This window comes from Symphalangus syndactylus, chromosome 19, assembly GCF_028878055.3.
Source record: "Symphalangus syndactylus isolate Jambi chromosome 19, NHGRI_mSymSyn1-v2.1_pri, whole genome shotgun sequence".
Classification (NCBI taxonomy): Eukaryota; Metazoa; Chordata; class Mammalia; order Primates; family Hylobatidae; genus Symphalangus; species Symphalangus syndactylus.
The window spans coordinates 50470247-50486361 of NC_072434.2; the positions used below are offsets into that span (position 1 = coordinate 50470247).

General features: G+C 46.6%; 1 protein-coding gene across 2 annotated transcripts in view; it reads left to right on the top strand.

The window, feature by feature from the left end:
* The window catches only part of KANK4 (KN motif and ankyrin repeat domains 4), an 86274-nt gene extending 71141 nt beyond the window's left edge, over positions 1–15133 (top strand). For both annotated transcript variants that reach the window (XM_055235428.2, XM_063613338.1), the window contains 2 exons: positions 3583–3783; positions 12916–15133. In XM_055235428.2, coding sequence (XP_055091403.1) covers positions 3583–3783; positions 12916–13020 — 306 coding nt within the window. In that variant the 3' untranslated portion in view covers positions 13021–15133. The remainder of the gene's footprint in view (positions 1–3582; positions 3784–12915) is intronic.
* Positions 15134–16115: the final 982 nt, after the last annotated feature.

A 16115-nucleotide genomic window follows, 5' to 3' on the forward strand; every position in this document is an offset into this window, starting at 1 on the left:
ACCTAACCTGATGGCAAAGTCACCGTTGCATACTTCATCTAATAGCAACCCTAGTGATGGCCAGAAACCGATATTTATAGATTACTTTCTGGTTTTCAAGGTATTCTACTCACCTACAACTCCTGTTCCATAAGACTCAATACAGCTAGCCGGGCGCGGTGGCTCACGCTTGTAATCCCAGCACTTTGGGAGGCCGAGGCGGGCGGATCACGAGGTCAGGAGATCGAGACCACGGTGAAACCCCGTCTCTACTGAAAATACAAAAAAAATTAGCCGGGCGTGGTGGCGGGCGCCTGTAGTCCCAGCTACTCGGAGAGGCTGAGGCAGGAGAATGGCGTGAACCCGGGAGGCGGAGCTTGCAGTGAGCCGAGATCGCGCCACTGCACTCCAGCCTGGGCGACAGAGCGAGACTCCGTCTCAAAAAAAAAAAAAAAAAAAAAAAAAGACTCAATACAGCTAATGTTTCATTTTAACTAATGTTTCCCATAAATAAGTTAATTATTTTCTAAATTGTCCCTCTTGTAAGAGGGGATGCTTGCAAGAGGATCAAAATCAACCCCTTCTTTGTACAGAGAAGAAACTGATGCTGTAGGAGGGCAAGGGACTCATTCCGGGTCACCAAAGGAGGGGTGAGAATGCATAGCTGCAGCCATTCCCTTTAGCTCCCCCTGGGCCTTCACATGTGAAGAGAGGCAGAGGTACCAGGTTAAATGGGAATACACTGGGAGTGTATTCCTAGGAAAAAGCTGCTTCTCTCTGGATCTCCAGGGCAGTGCAGCAGCATATAGTAGCTCTCTATAAATGCTCATTGAATTAAATTATATTGAAAGGGACCGGGAGGACGATGAGGAAGGAAGGGGCCCTGCATCAGGCAGAGGGGCAGATGTGAGGACCATCTGCATATGTCATCTGGCTTTAATAACAGTTGGGGGCTGGCCATGGTGGCTCACGCCTATAATCCCAGCACTTTGGGAGGCTGAGGCAGGCTGATCACTTGAGGTCGGGAGTTTGAGGCCAGCGTGGCCAACATGGTGAAACCCCATCTCTACTAAAAATACAAAAAATAGCCGGATGTGGTGATGCACACCTGTATTCCCAGCTACTCGGGAGGCTGAGGGGCAGGAGAATAGCTTGAGCCCAGGAGGCGGAGATTGCAGTGAGCCAAGATCACGCCACTGCACTCCAGCCTAGGTGATGGAGCGAGACTCCGTCTCAAAAAAAAAAAAAAAAGAAAAGAAATATACACAGAGTCAGGCACAGTGGCTCATGCCTGTAATCTCAGCACTTTGAGAGGCCAAGGTGGGTGGACTGCGTGAGCCCAGGAGTTCAGGATCAGCCTGGGCAACATCGCAAAACCCCATCACTACAAAAAATACAAAAATTGGCCAGATATGCTGGGTGCGGTGGCTCATGCCTGTAATCCCAGCACTTTGGGAGGCCGAGGTGGGCAGATCACCTGAGGTCAGGAGTTCGAGACCAGCCTGACCAACATGATGAAACCCCGTCTCTACTAAAAATACAAAAATTAGCCTGGCGTAGTGGTGGGCGCCTATAATCCCAGCTACTCGGGAGGCTGAGGCAGGAGAATGGCTTGAACCCAGGAGGCGGAGGTTGCAGTGAGCCGAGATTGCACCATTGCACTCCAGACTGGGCAACAGAGCAAGACTCTATCTCAAAAAAAAAAAAAAATCGCCAGATGTAGTGGCACATGCCTATGGTCACAGCTACTCAGGAGACTGAGGTAGAAGGATCACTTGAGCCCAGGAGGCAGAGGTTGCAGTGAGTCGCGATCGTGCCACTGCACTCCAGCCTGGGTAATAGAGCGAGATTCTGTCTCAAAAAAAAAAAAATACATATATATATATATATATATATATATATATATACACACACACACACGCACACACAAACACATACACATATAGTATATATAAGAAAATTAAGAAAATCTGTGGGAAATGATGGTCAATTTGTAATCAGAAAAATTACTACTGTACATTATTATATTTACATCCTTTATCTCACTTGATTCCCACAAAAGCCCTGTGAGGTACACAGGACAAATCATTGTTATATTAATTTTTTTTTTTTTGAGACAGATCTTGCTCTGTTGCCCAGGCTGGAGTGCAGTAGCGCAATCTCAGCTCAATGCAACCTCTGCCTCCCGGGTTCAAGTGATTCTCCTGCCTCAGCCTCCCGCATAGCAGGCGCCCGCCACCATGCCTAGCTAATTTTTATATATATTTTTTTCTAGTAGAGACAGGGTTTCACCATGTTGGCCAGGCTGGTCTTGAACTCCTGACCTCAGGTGATCTGCCCGCCTTGGCCTCCCAAAGTGCAGGGATTACAGGCATGAGCCACTGCACCCGGCGCCAGTTGTTATATTAATTTTTAAGAGAAGGAAAACAAGCTGGGCACAGTGGCTCACACCTGTAATCCCAGCACATTGGGAGGCCGAGGCAGGCGGATCACCTGAGGTCAAGAGTTCAAGACCAGCCTGGTCAACATGGGGAAACCCCGTCTCTACTAAAAACACAAAAATTAGCTGCGCATGGTGGCAGGTGCCTGTAATCCCAGCTACTTGGGAAGCTGAGGCAGGAGAATGGCTTGAACCTGGAGGCGGAGGTTGCAGTGAGCCGAGATCGTGCCATTGCACTCCATCCTGGGTGACAAAAGTGAGACTTTGTCTCACAAAAAAAAAAAAAAAAAAAAAAACTAGCCAGGTATAGTGAGTGGCACATGCCTGTGAGCTCAGCTACTTGGGAGGCTAAGGTGGGAGAATCACTTGATCCCAGAAGATTGATGCTGCAGTGAGCTGTGATTGTGCCACTGCACTCCAGCCTGGGTAACACAGCAAGACCCCATCTTTAAAAAAAAGAAAAGAAAAACCAAGAATCAAGGAAGACAGTGACGTGGCCCGAATCATGCATTAGGAAACAGTAGAACTAGAGCTTGCTTTCTGATTCCAGCCCATTTCTATGTCCACCTATGATTACAGAGATGCCCAAGATTACTGTCAATGTCTATAGATTAGAAATGACCACGGGACATGCAACCAGAGATCGTGTTGAGAGAAGAGGGTTCTGGGTATCCTTAAACTGAAAATTTCAGAGGCATTGAGCAAAGAAGGCTTCCTGGGGAAAGTCAGGCTGGAGCAGACAGTAAGAAGCCATGATGCTCAAGCATTCAACCTTCATCTGTTCCATCATTCAACATTTATCAGCACGTTCTTGGTGCTAGACACTGGGGAGACAGGGACAAAAACACTTAGTCCCTGCCGTCAACAATGTCACAATCCATGAGAAAGAGAAGTTGACAGGTTGCAATACTAAGTGGTGAGTGCTGTGTTAGGAATCCCATGCCTGGGGAGTGAGAGAAGGCTTTAGAGAGGATGTAGCATTTGACTAGTCTTAAGAGAGTAGAATTTTGCCAAGCAGAGAAGGTTATGTCCCATATCAAGGGCAGGAGATTCAAATCAGTGGTTGTGTTATTGAGAAGTCTCTGATGAGCACACCCAGGCTGGAGAGGGGGTCCTTCCCCACTGGCAGCAACCTCACCACATCCTTGTGGCTCTGCATGCAGGGAGGCCAGACTGCGCTGATGCTGGGAGTCAGCCACGACAGGGAGGACATGGTTCAAGCGCTGCTTAGCTGCCAGGCAGATGTCAATCTGCAGGACCACGATGGATCCTCGGCTCTCATGCTGGCCTGTCACCATGGCAACGTGGACCTGGTGCGGCTGCTCCTGGCACACCCGGCCTGCGACAGCAGCCTGACTGACAAGGTGAGACTTACAGGCAATTAACAAGTAGATGTTGCTGGGCAGAGTGGCTCATACCTATAATCCCAGCACTTTGGGAGGCTGAGGCGGGAGGATCACTTGAGCCCAGGAGTTCGAGACCAGCCTAGGCAACATAGGGAGACCCCATCTCTTAAAAAAAAAAAAAAAAAAAGGAGCTGTTTAACTTGCCCTCCTCAGAGTGCCTTGCCAGCCAGCAGAATTCAAGGAATCCTATGGCAGTGCAACAAAATTAGCCTCCTAAGGCTGTTGTGGGATTTAAATAAGAGGCTCAGCACAGTGGCTCATGTCTGTAATCCCAACACTTTCAGAGGCCAAGGCAGGAGGATTGCTTGAGGCCAAGAGTTCAAGACCAGCCTGGGCAACACAGTGAGACCCTGTCTCTTAAAAAAAAAAAAATAGCCTGGCGCAGTGGCTCACACCTGTAATCCCAGCACTTTGGGAGGCTGAGGCAGGTGGATCACCTGAGGTCAGAAGTTTGAAACCAGCTTGGCCAACATGATGAAACCCCATCTCTACTAAAAATACAAAAATTAGCTGGACCTAATTTTAGGTAGGAGCCTAATTACAGGTAGGAGCCTGTAATTCCAGCTACTTGGGAGGCTGAGGCAGGAGAACCGCTTGAACGTGGGAGGCAGAGGTTGCAGTGAGCCGAGATCACACTATTGCACTCCAGCCTAGGCAACAACAGTGAAACTCTGTCTGAAAAAAAAATTAACCAGGTGTGGTAGTGCACGCCTGTAATCCCAGCTACTCAGCAGGCTGAGGCAGGAGGATTGCTTGAGCCCAGAAGGTTGAGGTTGCAGTGAGCCATGGTCAGGCCACTGCACTCCAGCCTGGGTGACAGAGTGAGACCCTGTCTCTAACAAATTAAAATAAATAAATAAATAAATGAGATGATTCATGGTAAATGTTTGGAGTCTTAGAGCTGTGAAACCCACAACCCTGATCTTTCACAACACCATCCTGTGCAAATATACGCAGGCCTGGCTTGGCCCTGAGTCTCATCTGGTCATGGCAATAACAGCATGTGGGCTTTGAGGCAGTAGCTTATATGGGGAAGCTCTGCTGTCCAGCAGGGACTCAAAAGCCTTCAGAAGGAATCAACCTTACAGAGTCATCTCTATAGTCATTTAACTGAAAGTGCCTCTCAGACACTGACTCACTTTCTGAAGCAGCCCATTCCATCAAGCCAGTCTAGTTGAAGTTGCACTGTCAGTCACAGGCTTCTTAAATAAACTTCCTCGTCAGGTGATGGCAATGACGATGATGACAATAGTAACTAATCAGTAACAATAGTAACCAACACATATGGAGGGCTTACTCTGTGTCAGGTACTGTACTAAGCATTTGCCATGGACCATCTCATTTAAACCCCACAGCAATCTTGTGAGATTGACTGTCTTCCTGCTGTCCCACTTTGCTCAAGGAGACGGAGGCATCAAATGGTTAGGTTACATACCCAAGATTACTCAGCTAGTGGAACCTGGCTCCATTAAACTCCTGGGCCCATACCCTTAACTGTTCCATCATCATCACTGTTGTCACATTGAAGCATCCATGTCTCTGGCTCCCTGCTGAATCCCCCACACCTAGTAGAGTGCCCGCCACATATCATTGAATCAATCAACAAATGAATGAGTGAACCCCTAAACTTTGGAGGTAAGTCAACAGTAAGTAACCTTGTTCCTGATAATTACAGTAGATATAATAATATTTCTAGAGTGCTCCTGGGAACTAAACCTTTCCCATGCATTACCTCTAATCCTCTCAGTAATCCAGTGAGATAGATACTGATCCCCACTTTTTACTGATGAGAAAACAGGCCTGGAGATGTTATGTAACTGTCCTAAGATTTTCAAGCTACTGATTCTCAGAACACAGATTCAAGCCCAGGTCTGACTCCTTAATACTGGCACCATAATTTAATGATTTAAGCAGATGACTTTATGCTTTCTTAACAGCCACAATTCAAAGGGAACAAAAACCTGGAGAGGGGAAGAAAGTCCTCTCCCTGCCCAGGGACAGCACCTCTTACTGGGCCACATTTAAACTACCCAGAGATTGATTCAGCAATTTAAGCTGCTGAGTCCCTCAGTCACACCCAGACAGCAGGCACCCACCCAGTGACTCTAGGTCCTGTGAACCTTAGCTTCACCCCAAAGCCATTTCTGAGATCATTAGAGGGCACTGACCTTCTTGACATTCATAATGGAACAGGGGTGGGCTACTGGAAACCAGAGCCTCCTTTTCCAAACATTATGTGGTCAGACAAAGGATCTGTGTTAATGAGCTCCCTGCTGGGTTGTCCTGGGGGAGAAGGAGGCAGCCCTTAATCTGGAACAGGCCTGTACATCAAAGGCCCCTGGCCCTCTAAGGAGTAGTCACTGCTGATGCCCAAAGAGGTCTGAGATGGGAGGCCCGTGGGACAGGCAGGCAGGCATGAGCTTTGGAAGTCCCTAGTTAGCTGGGATAATCAGGCAGTGGATCTGAGAGCTCTCCTGGGTATCTCTGGAGGTCTGTCACAGGTATGAGAGAGCTAAGTGGCTGCTTTCTGGTGGTGGAAGAGTTGTGAGATCTGTTGCATTTCAGACAACTCAAGCATGATTGTTAGAAGCATGGACTTTAAACACTCATGAGGCCAGGTGCAGTGGCTTCTGCCTGTAATCCCAACACTTTGGGAGGCCAAGTCAGGAGGATTGCCTGAGCCCAGAAGTTTGAGACCAGTCTTGGCAACAAAGTGAGACCCCCTGTATCAGTCCGTTTTCACACTGCTGATGAAGACATACCCGAGACTGGGCAATTTACAAAAGAAAGAGGTTTAATTGGACTTATAGTTCCACATGGCTGGGAAAGTCTCAATCGTGGCAGAAGGCAAGGAGGAGCAAATCACATCTTACATGGATGGCAGCAGGCAAAGGGAGAGCTTGTGCAGGAAAACTCCCCCTTATAATAACCATCAGATCTCATGAGACTTACTCACTATCATGAGAATAGCACAGGAAAGACATGCCCCCATGATTCAATTACCTCCCACAGGTCCCTCCCACAACACATGGGAATTCAAGATGAGATTTGGGTGGGGACACAGCCAAACCATATCACCCCCTCTCTACAGGAAATAGAAAAAGATTAGCTGAGAGTGGTGGCTTGCACATGTAGTCCCAGCTACTTGGGAGGCTGAGGCAGGAAGATTGCCCAAGCCTGGGAAGATGAAGCTACAGTGAGCTGTGATCATACCATGAAACACCTGTCTGGGTGACAGAGTGAGACCCTGTCTCAAAAAAAAAAAAAAAATTAAACACTCATGAGTTTGAATCTAGGTTCAGTGACTTTGGGTAGGTGCCTTTGGGTAGGTGACCTAACTATTCTGGGCCTCTAGATGCTCATCTGTAAAATGGGGACAGCAGTAGACTCTACCTAAATACTGTAATGTTTATAAAGGCTGAATCTAACATCTAGGAGCATACAGGGGATGTAACTGTTTTAATTATGAATAGATGAACAGTGATAGCTGAAACAAAAAAAACACCACATCAACCAGCAGGGACCATGGCATTTACAGACAGTGTCTGGAGGGAGCAGGGAGAACAAAGGTCTGGAATTAGGGGAACCAATCAGAGTAGGGCGACCGACCCCCGAAGGGAGAAGCCACTGACAGACTTGGTTCAGTGTAGTGGTTCTCAGCCAGGGGTGATTTTACCCTCTGGGGGAGATTTGGCAATGTCTGGGGACATTTTTAGTCACAAGTGGGTGAGCAAATGCTCTTGACATCTAGTGGGTAGAGGCCAGGGATGTAGCTAAACATCCTACAATGCACAGGAAGAGCAAAGAATTAACAATTATCCATCCAGGCCCAGTGGCTCACACCTGTAATCCCAGCACTTTGGGAGGCCGAGGCGGGCAGATCACTTGAGGTCAGGAGTTCAAGACCAGCTTGGCCAACATTTTGAAACCTGTCTCTACTAAAAACACAAAAATTAGCCAGGCATGGTGGCACGCGTCTGCAATCCCAGCTACTCGGGAGGCTGAGACAGGAGAATCGCTTGAACCTGGGAGGTGGAGGTTGCAGTGAGCTGAGATTGCGCCACTGCACTCCAACCTGGGTGAAAGAGGAAAACTCTGTCTCAAAAAAAAAAAAAAAAAATTATCTGGTCCAAAATATCAATAGTGCTGCAATTGAGAATGCCTGGTTTAGGCAAACACTGAAATCCAGGTGGGTTTAGGTAACTAATCCCCGTGAAGTGCTGGATCAGGGAGAGCCAGGCCAGGCTGAGTACCAGGCAGACTGGAGTTCAGGTAGGCTGTAAGCCTGGAAGGGAGGGACGGGAGTGCTAATCAGGAGATGGAGGAGGAAATCTATCATGGCAGAAGCTGGAGTAAATTAGGGAAAGCCCAGCCAGCACAGTGGTGCCCAGGTAGTGCAGGTAATGGGCCCACAGGTAAAGTGGGTTCCAGACCCCACTCATGGATAGGTCACATGCTGCCCACCTGGGTCAGGGTTGATTCACATGCAGATTCCCAAGGGTGGCTTTGGGGAGCACAGTGTCTCCATCCACAGGGTGAGACATTTCAGTGGGAAAAGGGAGCTTTTGACAAGGCTCTACCAAGTACCAAGGCTTGTACCTGGTGCTTCACATTTAGAGGGAAAGTCTGGCCCTTATCATACCCGCCATATCATTTCCATGTTCATCTTTCCTATGGAGGCTTAGATGTTAGCAGCAGAGCTCATTTGGGAATGTCTTTGGAAAACTGGGAGAGAATTCATGTCCTGAAATTGGTTTATTTCATCAACATTTAAAGTTCGGTATAAATGCAGAAATCCCAAAACAGCTGGCCAGGCCCTTTCCCCAGATTTAAAGACAATTTGAGGAAATCTGCCACCCAGCCTCTTCCAGGTCCCAGAGCCCACCCTTCATTTTGGCAGCTTCTTTAAAGCACCCATCAGATTGAAAACTTCTTGAAGGCAGAGATTATGCCTTGCTCATCTTTGGGTGATACACAGTGGGCTCGTGATGAATTCAAAGACACCCCCCTCCAACACATGGATACACACACAGTTGTGCCAGCTGCCTGCACGCTTCTCTTTTTCTTTCCTTTTTTTTTTTTTTTAGATACGGTCTCACCCTCTCGCCCAGGCTGGAGTGCAGTGGCACGATCATGGCTTATTGCGACCTTGACCTCCTGGGCTCAAGTGATCCTCCCGCCTCAGCCTCCCAAAGTGTAGGGATTACAAGCATGAGCCAGTGCGCCTGGCCAAGTGCAGATTTTTGAATCCCTGAAGTTACACGCAAATTTTGCACCATACCTGGCTAGTCCCCTATCTCTTCAGTCGGGGTCTCCTAGAGCAGCTCTGGAGTGTTGTCAAGCAGAGGCTCACCATACCTGTCTCCCACGGGAGCTGCATGGCATGGGCTTTTTCCCAGGGTTCTGGCAGAGGCATCTGGGGAACACTAACCCTCACCAAGTGGTCTCTCTGGCCACACCTCCTGAGCTGAATGGGGTCCTGTGCTCTCCCTGTCTGCAGTCGAGGAGTCCACAGCTGCAGGCTGTCCTCCAGATGGACCCTGTTAAAAGGTGCACCTCCCCGGGACTGGCCCTGTGGCTCTTCTCCGTAAACATTGTCAGTACATACTCTGTGTTTACATAGAGGCTCAGGATTGACAAGGCACAGCAGATGAAGTTCAGGAGCAGGAACCTGGGCCTAAGTAAACCCAGGCTCCTTCTTTAGGAGGCTTTTACAGGACTCCCTGCTTAAAATATTTGCTTTGTTCCAGTACTTTCCAATGTAAGAACCCATTCACTAGGATTTGGATTCCATCATCTTGAATGAATACCGTTAGGTTCTTGTGCAGCATTCTCTCTTTCAACAACGTTTGTTGAGGGCCAACCAAACGCCAGGCCCTGGGCCAGGTGCCAACATGCAGCAGTCAACAGGCCAGATCAAGTTCTTGACCTCGTGGAGACCGAAATTTATCAGATAATCTCACAAATACCAGCATATAACGAGTGGTAAAAGAAAAGTCCAGGGAGTCATGAGGGCTTTTTGGGGAAAGAGCTTTGTATGTTTTGAGAATCCCATGTGCCATCTTCGGGGGTCCCACTGAAATGCCACTTCCTTCCTCTGCCTCCCCCCGAGCCATCTTCTACCCCATCCTGGCACACAGTGCCCATCCTCTCCCCTGAGCTCACTCTGTTCCTGTCTTCTGACTTGTTTAGTGCTTTGCCATGCTTTATAGTTATTTCCATGCATGGGAGCCCTGATGGCCACTGGATTCCATCCCCACGCATGGGAAAAAGCCTAAAGAGTGTTAAGCTGGGTATTATACTTCCTACGCTTCCTACCTGCTTCTGTGAAAGAATTGTCCATATTTTAGGAAGTAAATCTGTGCATATGCAGTAGAGAACAATCTAGTGGGGTCTTGGGTGTCCTCTACCCATCAAACCCTTTACAGCAGCAAAATGTCAAAATCTTCACAGTAGGCCAACAGCCTCAGGTCAGTTTTCAGCTTCCAAGAAGTTATCTAAAGAATGTGGTTTTTGGAGCTGTTTAGAGTTCAGAATTCTGTACATGGGATTGAGCTCATTCATAAGAGACTGCAGCTGCTCAGTCAGGCTGGTGGTGCCTGATGAGAGCCCTCTGGGTGCAGCTTCTTTAGACAGTGGGGACTGCCAGCTTCCTGCATCACCATGTCGATGTAAAGAGTGCTGTGGCATCACAGATCAGGAGGTAAAAATGTGCGTGTCCTTTAATGCTCTGAGCCCACTTCTTTTTATTTAATTAAATTAAATTAATTAATTTATTTTTTGAGATGGAGTTTCACTCTTATTGTCCAGGCTGGAGTGCAATGGCACAATCTTGTCTCACCGCAACCTCCACCTCCCAGGTTCAAGCGATTCCCATGCCTCAGCCTCCCGAGTAGCTGGGATTACAGACATGCACCACCACACCAGGCCAATTTTGTATTTTTAGTAGAGAGGGGGTTTCTCCATGTCGGTCAGGCTAGTCTTGAACTCCCGACCTCAGGTGATCCACCGGCCTTGGCCTCCCAAAGTCCTGGGATTACAGGCATGAGCCACTGCACCCAGCCTCTGAGCCCACTTCTAAGAGTCAGTCCTTTTTCTTGTAAAGTAGGCAAAGGATATTAACAGACACTTCTCAAAAGAAGACATTAACGCAGCCAACAAACACATGAAAAAATGCTCATCATCACTGGCCATCAGAGAAATGCAAATCAAAACCACAATGAGATACCATCTCACACCAGTTAGAATGGCGATCATTAAAAAGTCGGGAAACAACAGGTGCTGGGGAGGATGTGAAGGAATAGGAACACTTTTACACTATTGGTGGGACTGTAAACTAGTTCAACCATTGTGGAAGACAGTGTGGCGATTCCTCAGGGAACTAGAACTAGAAATACCATTTGAGCCAACCATCCCATTACTGGGTATATACCCAAAGGACTATAAATCTTGCTGCTATAAAGACACATGCACACATATGTTTTATTGCGGCACTATTCACAATAGCAAAGACTTGGAACCAACCCAAATGTCCATCAATGATAGAATGGATTAAGAAAATGTGGCACATATACACCATGGAATACTATGCAGCCATAAAAAAGGATGAGTTCATGTCCTTTGTAGGGACATGGATGAAGCTGGAAACCATCATTCTCAGCAAACTATCGCAAGGACAGAAAACCAAACACCGCATGTTCTCACTCATAGGTGGGAATTGAACAATGAGAACACTTGGACACAGGATGGGGAACATCACACACCAGGGCCTGTTGTGGGGTAGGGGGAGTGGGGAGGGATAGCATTAGGAGATATACCTAATGTAAATGACGAGTTAATGGGTGCAGCACACCAACATGGCACATGTATACATATGTAACCAACCTGCATGTACCCTAGAACTTAAAGTATAATAATAATAATAATAATAATAATAATATAGAACCAGTCCTTAGGAAATAATTAAAAATGGAAAAATGCTTTTTGCACTAAGATTATGGTGGCAGAGACTTAGAAACAACATTTCCACTGAAAGGAAGTTATGGAATATTTCCATAATTAGCAAAAATTAGTAAATTATGGACTATTACACAGCCAAAAAGAAAAATCATGCATTATAATGGCTATGTAAGAATACAGAAAAATCTTATAGCATATCATGATAAATTAAGAATAAAAGCAAATTCAAAGTTGGTATACAATATAATTCCTTTATTTAAGAACCAACAACAGGACAGGTGCAGGACAGGACAGGACAGGATTACAGATTCACGCCTGTAATCCCAAAACTTTGGAAAGCCAATGTGGGAGGGTCACTTGAGCCCAGGAATTCAAGACCAGCCTGGACAACATAGTGAGACAGGTTTAAAAAATTAAAAAAAAAAAAAAAAGAACCAACAACAAATTTGCACAGGAGAAAAGGTTGGAGGAAAACACACCAAAATGCTAACTTTCACTTAGATACATGTAATGGAACAGCAAGAGTTATTTTATTTCCTGTTTTCCAATTTAAAGTAGAAAAAAGTGGGGCTGGGCTCAGTAGCTCTAATCCCAGCAGCTATGATCCCAGCAGTTTGGGAGGCCAAGGTGGGCGGACCACTTCAGCCCAGGAATTTGAGACCAGCCTGGGCAACATGGTGACACCCTGTCTCTACAAAAAAATACAAAAATTTTCCAGGCATGATGGTGTTTACCTGTAATCCCAGCTACTTGGGAGGCTGAAGGTGGAGGATCACTTGAGCCCAGGAGACGGCGGTTGCAGTGAGCTCTGATTGCGCCACTGCACTCCACCCTGGGTGATAGAGTGAGACTCCATCTCAAAAAGAAAGATAAAAAAGAAGAGCATTAAAAACTAGATGGCCCTTCTTTATTTCTGTTGTCACAGATTTCCCAGGAGTCACTATTGTTTCTGTGGAAGGGACCGCATTTCTGGTGATCCTCATGCCATTTGAATCTTCTCTACCGAGGTCTCTGGAAGCCTTAATAGACACCTGTGTCCCAGGCATACCTGCTACTCCCAGCTTGCCCTTCCCCCCTGGGCAGGAGGCAGATTGGATGATATTTATTTCTCCTTTCCTTTTTCTCCTGTAGGCTGGCCGCACAGCTTTGTCCATCGCTCTGAAGTCACCCACCCATATGGAAATTGCTGGGCTTCTGAGAGCCCACGCAGAACAGGGCAGGTCCCTGGGGCTGTAGGGGCTGCAGAAGAACTGGCGGTGGGGAACAAAAGCCTTCTTCTCTGGACTCCTCCCTCGCCCTTGAAGAGGGCAGAGGTCACAGGCCAGAGAGCCACCCCTCTAGAGAAGAAACTATGTCAAATATGCACATACATTCCTGTTGTATAATTCTGCTCATTAGGATGCTTTGTAGTTTTTGCCTTAGGCCAAGCCCCAAAACTACACAGGCTTCAGAGCAGGGTTCAAGGTGCAAGGTAAGGGGTACATCATTGTCATCCAAACATCCAAAATATCTTCAGCCTTGAATTCCTCATGACTCTACCCTCTGTAGCATCGTGTAGCAAGCAGGCAGGCAGGAGCACATTAGCACATTAGAAAAGCAATACTTTTTACATGGAATTTTAAAGTGCACTGTCGTTTTTTAAGCAAGTATATACAAATATGTCCCACTGATATGCATGTCTAGAGATGGGAGGGGATTTAAGCCAACCCCCTGGCAAGCATTCTGTAGAGGACCCTAGAAGAATCACCATGCAGACTGGTGAAACTGAACAAGCACCATTTGGGAGCTTTGTTTCAATGGAGTTGACAGAGAAATCTTAAAATCTGACAGGGTAGGAAGAAGCACTTTGGCGTCAATGCCTTATGTACAGTCTTGACTATTTCTGAGTCATCTAGTGGCTCCAATTTGCTCCAGGGAAATTGGAATTAACTAAGAAATTTATTATCTAGTAAGTTGCTATGTAATAAAGGAAAAAAAGAAATTCAATCCAGTGACACACACCACATGTATTTGGGCAGAGTCAGATTCTCTCAGCTATTTTGAGTCTGTGGAAGAAACAAAAAAAAGCTTCCTCCTGAGGATGGATTATTGTCATCGAGAAGCCACCTGCATAGCCGTATCCATTACCTCATGGTAGTTCCCGGTGCTTTCCCCTCATATCCCCTAGCAAATATCTGTTCTGAGGTTTTCTGGGACTTGTGGCTGCAATAGGAGCAAGGGACCCAGGCAGGGCAGGGCAATACCTTCCGAAGCTTCCCTATTCCCTGGGGCCGGCACATGCAAGGTTTATATGGTCAGTAGCTCACGTGAGGTCATCTGAATCTTTCTTAAATCAGCTCTTTCTTAAAATCTCTTATGCAAAAAAAAAAAAAAAAAATCCCTTCCATAAAAAGAAGTAATGTCAAAGTTTGATGAGCTTTACGTTGGAAACTCAAAAGCTGGCACTCATTTTGGCTCGGATGCCGATTTGCTGGGTGCCCCTGTGGTGAGTCATGAAACCTCCTTGGGCCGCAATTTCATCATCCCTAAAAACAGAAATTATCATACAACTTACCTCCTGGGGGGTGCTGCACGAGGAGCAGTTGATGGAAGTTTCGAAATCCAATTTGTGGCCGGGCACGGTGGTTCACATCTGTAATCCCAGCACTTTGGGAGGCTGAGGCAGGTGGATCACCTGAGGTCGGGAGTTCGAGACCAGCCTGACATACATGGAGAAACCCCGTCTCTACTAAAAATACAAAAATTAGCCGGGCGTGGTAGCAGGCACCTGTAATTCCAGTTGCTTGGGAGGCTGAGGCAGGAGAATCACTTGAACCCGGATGGCGGAGGTTGCAGTGAGCCAAGATCGTGCCATTGCACTCCAGCCTGGGTAACAAGAGCGAAACTCTGTCTCAAAAAAAAAAAAAAAAATCCAATTTGTAACCCATTAAGACCATCTACAGAAATGGTACAGCAAACTTCTTTTGCCATTGTGATTCATAAGAGAGGCTCAAAGTCCCAGAACACAATGACATGTGTTGATGCAACTCAGAGGTGGAGAGAATGCAGCAAATAATGAGCAAAAAAAAAAAAAAAATGCTTTAAGTGAGTTTATTTTGACTTCAGAATACATTGTAAGAGCAACATCCTACGTTAATAAATGCTCTAGCCCGGTGCTTCGCGAACATTTATGTGCATACGAATCACCTGGGATCTTGTTAGAAGGCAGTAGGTCTGGGGTGGGGCCTGAGATTCTGCATTTCTAACCAGATCCTGGAAGATGCTGATGCTATCAAGCCACAGCCACACTTTGAGTCGCAAGCCTCTGGCCTATCCTTATTTTTGTTATATTAAAAAGCTGCCTCTCAGTCTTCTGTCTCAAAATTTCTTTGCATTTCTCTGCTCTTGGTTCTTGGGAATTTGCAGTGCAGGTCTTATTTCCTATTGTCTCTGCAGACAGCAGTATGGGGTCTGTGTCCTGTGTTGCCTGTTGAGGATTTATTTCTGCATCTCATATTAGGTGGCAGTTTTCATTGAGTCACTTTAAAAAAATGAAATCATATTAAAAACAACTTATTTACCAGGAAAAGCAAACTGGATTTCCTAGAGCTTGAAGACTACTTATTCATCACTCTCAAAAGACTGTCCATCCTTTCTGAGATATTTAATAATTTTATTTTAATCTTGAGTTTCGGACATGAGCATATGATCTCATCCTTTTTAGCCATTTCTTTCCTTTGGAATGTCTGAGCTTAGAATGTGGTGAGATGAACAAGCACAGCCTGCCTTCCTGTCACTGCCCCTCAGCTCTAAAATTCATTTAAAAATATCTATTGATTGGGGTGCTGAGGCGGGCAGATCACTTGAGGTCAGGAGTTAGAGACCAGCCTGGACAACATGAGGAAACCCTGTCTCTACCAAAAATATTTTTAAAAATTAGCCAGGTGTGGTGGTGTGCGCCTGCAATCCCAGCTACTCAGGAGGCTGAGGCTGGAGAATTGCTTGAACCCGGGAGGCAGAGGTTGCGTTGAGCCAAGATCGCACCACTGCACTCCAGCCTAGGCAACAGAGCGAGACTCTGTCTCAAATACATCTATATAAACCGGCCAGGTGCCTGACACTGTTCCCAGCACTATGGACATCACAGTGAGTCCAGTTCAGTCTCTTGCCTCATCACCTGCTAGGGAAAACACATAGAAGGTCAGAAGGAAGCCCAGAGGGGTACCACTAAAGGGCACCAGAGCTGGCCTTAGGAGGTCAAGGGAGGCTTCTTGGAGAAAGGGCCACTGAACTTAAAGATTACTGGATGTTAGGCAGAAAAGGAGGCCGAATGAGAGGTGAGTGTGCCAGGC